The sequence below is a fragment of the Pygoscelis adeliae genome, unplaced genomic scaffold, assembly GCF_000699105.1.
Source record: "Pygoscelis adeliae isolate BGI_AS28 unplaced genomic scaffold, ASM69910v1 Scaffold36, whole genome shotgun sequence".
NCBI classification, from domain to species: domain Eukaryota; kingdom Metazoa; phylum Chordata; class Aves; order Sphenisciformes; family Spheniscidae; genus Pygoscelis; species Pygoscelis adeliae.
The window spans coordinates 2,209,198-2,212,987 of NW_008824934.1; the positions used below are offsets into that span (position 1 = coordinate 2,209,198).

At 47.4% G+C, this 3,790-nt stretch overlaps 1 protein-coding gene across 1 annotated transcript in view; it reads right to left on the reverse strand.

The window, feature by feature from the left end:
* Positions 1-1,467: 1,467 nt before the first annotated feature.
* Positions 1,468-3,790, reverse strand: part of SAMD11 (sterile alpha motif domain containing 11) — a 127,111-nt gene continuing 124,788 nt past the window's right edge. Inside the window, exon 13 of the mRNA XM_009325269.1 lies at positions 1,468-2,342. Coding sequence (XP_009323544.1) covers positions 2,094-2,342 — 249 coding nt within the window. The 3' untranslated portion in view covers positions 1,468-2,093. The remainder of the gene's footprint in view (positions 2,343-3,790) is intronic.

A 3,790-nucleotide genomic window follows, 5' to 3' on the forward strand; every position in this document is an offset into this window, starting at 1 on the left:
CTTTCCTGCTTCCAGACATCATTACTGCACAGGTAATTACTGCTGTAGTACAGCGTTGTGGGGTGTTTGCTTCATTCAGAGTTTGTTACGTCTTTGGAGCTTACGGGCAGGAATAGGGATAGAGAGGGTTTCTTTTTCCCAACTGCAGTTACAGTAATTACTAGACCTGCCCTTCCTAGACATGCATCCCGATACTCTTCGTCCCATAAGGGGGAGGACGTAACCTCAGAAATCAGTAATTAGGTTTTATTATTAACATCATCATCATTGTCATTATTATTATCATTTATAGCCCACTCTGAGGGGGCCAAAGCACCTGCTGCTTCATTAGGGGTTTCAGGAGTGCTCAAGACTGAGGTTCCCTACGGCTGATAATTACATATTGGGAACCTGGGATATGACTGCAAAGATGAGCAGCGTAAGGCCTTTATAAGAAAAAGGTTTAACTTACCTTACCTTCTCTTCCAAAAGAGAAAGGAGTTGCTTTTTCTCCTTTCTCTGACTGAGCTGGGCAAGGTGCTGTCTGCCTTTTAGCAGCTGTGAACTAACCCTCACGTTGGCTTTTAGGCCCGAAATGTAGCAGCTCCAGCGCAACCACGAGTTACCAACACCAGCGGTAAGGCATACGGCCCCAGTGTACACACAGTGAAAGAAAGGAGACTTCTTGGGTCAAGCAACCACTTGATGCTAGGTACCATTTGTAAATTAAGTGTTTTTCTTTTTTATTTAAATTGATTGCTGGAAAGCATTTTTATCGTGATGTGATGCATAATGACTTTTTTTTTTTTTTTACAATATAAAGAAGCTAATGTACCACCAAGCTATTTTGTAAGAAAGACGGTAGCACGTGCAACGTTTAAACAAAAAAAAAAAAGGGGGGGGGGAGAGAGAGAGAAAAGTACCACATGTGATTGTTGTTCACAACTGTACAAGTCACAGGAGGTCACCCCCAGGAGTTACCATCTCATTCACAGTAGTAAAAACTCTACCCATTGTTTTTAGCCTGAAACCCCCAGCATCCCTCCCCCTCCTCTGGGAACGCACAGGTATCTGTCTCATGGTCCACAGCAGGCCAGAATGTGCAACTACATCCACCTCTGTAACAAGGCTTTAAAAAGAACAAAACCAACCCTACGAACAGAAAAACCCACCCCAAATGCGTAAATGAGTCTGTTGTACACGTGAAGGAGGGAGGGGGCCACACTGGAGTGAGGCCTGTGACCCTTCATCCCACCAAAGCACACACTTTTTTCTTCTTCTCTGCAAAACAAATCATCTAGTAAAAAAAGAAAAACCAAACCCACAACCTCTGCAGGGCTGGAGCACAGGCAGAGTCCATTCTCTGTGTGCGCTGAAAGGGACAACGTGCCAGGGAAGGGGGCAGCCCCTAGCCTGTGAGGAGCCGCCTGTGCCGTACCATCCACACTGAAGTAAACATGGACCGGAACTTGCCTTTTTTTTTTTTTCTTTTTTTTTCTTTTTGTCTGTCTTTGGTATTGTTTTAAAAGTTGCTAGAGATGCATAGACACCTGAAGGAGGAACTGAGTACAGTTTCCAGGGAGGAGGAGATATTTGGGAAGGTGGTTGGTTTCATTTTTGATGGGTTTTTTTGCTCAGGGGTGCTGAGTACCATTGGGAGGAGCAGTGCCCGTTCCTCTTCCCTGCCTGGAGTCACACCCAGAAGTTCCTGAAAGCCATGTTTCTTTGAAGGCAAAGAAAAGCGTTCGTTCCCTGTCCGTGGCTCTCCATCTCAGACTGGTGAGCGAGAAGGGGTGTGAAAGGGAAAGGGAATGCTGCTGCCATCCTCTAGAATCATTTTCTCTCTCTTCACTTGCGTTGTCTCAGTACATCTTTGGATAGGTTTCTTTCCTTCCCTTTTTACAGTATTTAAAACTTCTGTGTGGGGGTGGTTTGTTTTGTTTGTTTGTTTTTTTTAACAAAAAGCAAATGCATCCAAAAAAATTAAAAACCTCCCTTCCTCACTCCTGTGTCTCACACTGCTGAGGGAGGCTCTCCTGGGCTCTCAAAATGCATTACCTTCAGTTTGTTCAACTGACTCTCAGTTCCAGAAGCAGTCAAGAGCTGTCCTGCAGTTAAGATGGAGGTTTCGTGGTGTCATTGATCCCAGCAATGATGGAGGGGTTTCCGTTTTCCTGCTTTGGTGAGACGCGGCTGGCAGAGGGCAGGCCACTGCTGAAAGGGGAGGCCACGCTGCCTGTGGAGGATGGCCGGAGATCAGCCGGGGGCAGGTCCCGCTCTGGTGGCCGTAAGCCAGGAGGCTGCAGTGGGAAAGCCATGGGGAAGCCTGCCATGTACAGAACTCTGCCCACTCTCTTGGCGACCTATTTTAAAAAAAAAAAAAAAGGAGGAAATAAATGCAGGGGGGCAAAAAAAGGGATGAGAATGTGCACAAACTGTCTTCAGAAATCCACAGAAGCTGCATTTTCATGCAGCAAGCCCAGGTTCTGTGCTCCAAAGTGAACTGCTAATAGAAGAGCTACCCTTCCCAATCCACATACACACACACACACACACACAAAAAAAAAAAAAGCCCTTGGTGACCTACCAGAGATGACCAGGGAAGGTTTTCTCCTCTCTCCTTTTTTCTGAAGGGTTCATGTCCTGCAGCCGTGCTCCCTAGCTCTGTTACACTGGGCACTTTGGGTGTGGCACCGAAGTACAGCTGGAGCTGCAAGGTCTACCCTAGGTCACGTCTCAGGCTAAAGATGTGCTGGCACGTGTCGTGCAGGCCCTTTTCCTGTGATGTGTTTTGCGTGCATCTGTGTTCTTTGGCCCGAACAAGACTGAAGGCCTTGCTGAGGCGCGGGCTGAGAGGACGCGTGCAACCCAAAGCTGAACCAAGTCCAGCCTCTGATCTGAAATAATCAGGTCCCACTGTCTCATCAGGGGACTATGGAAACTTGGAGCCTGTTTACCTGGCTAGCTAAGGCTGCGTGGACAACTACGATAGTGCTCTTCATCTTTCATGGACCCCAGCTCATCCCCTTCATGAGTGAAAGAGCGTGGTGGTAAGCAGCCGTTCCTCAGTCACCTCTGCTACACGAGGCCTTGGCGACATGCCTGTCTGTAGCTGCCTTCAGGTGAAGGGGTATCGGGTGAAGAGGGCTGACGGATTCCTGCCACTGATTTCATTAATAGGCGCCACTGGATGGACAATTTGATAGAACTCTTCTGCTTTCCTTTTGCTAACCCAGCCCAGGGTACTGTACAGCAGGACGGTACGCGATGTCCGCGTCTGAAGAGCAGGAATTGCTCTTACGGGGGCCGGGCTGACAGCGTGAGGGAGAAAAAAAAAATCTGGCTTCAGGGTGGCTGCTGTTAACTGCACAGGAAACTATAAGCCTGCAGCCTCTCCCTTCTTCTGCAGTACCGAAGAAAACTCTCCTGAAGCAGTTCTCGCCTCCCAGCAAGGGCCAAAGGCCCCACAACTTTCCAGCACCTACACAGCTGTTTCACATTTAAGCTTAAACAAAAACACAGGCTTGTGTTCAAACTAGACAACTGCGGCATTATTCAGTTAGCAACATCAGGACTTTGCTCCCCACTTCCCCCCCCCCCCCCAAGCATGCCTTATTATAGAACTTTAAACACTATTGATTAAATTGAAGCAGGGTTTTTCTAGTTTCAGCCCATATCTCATATTCTCCCCACCAAATCCGATCTAAGAATGTCTGTGAGCTATTTGGCGTTCTCTGTTTTTAAGAAACATAAGAGTTTTATTTCCTACTGAATTGACCCACGGGGAACAATTGCCCACAGAACCTTTTTA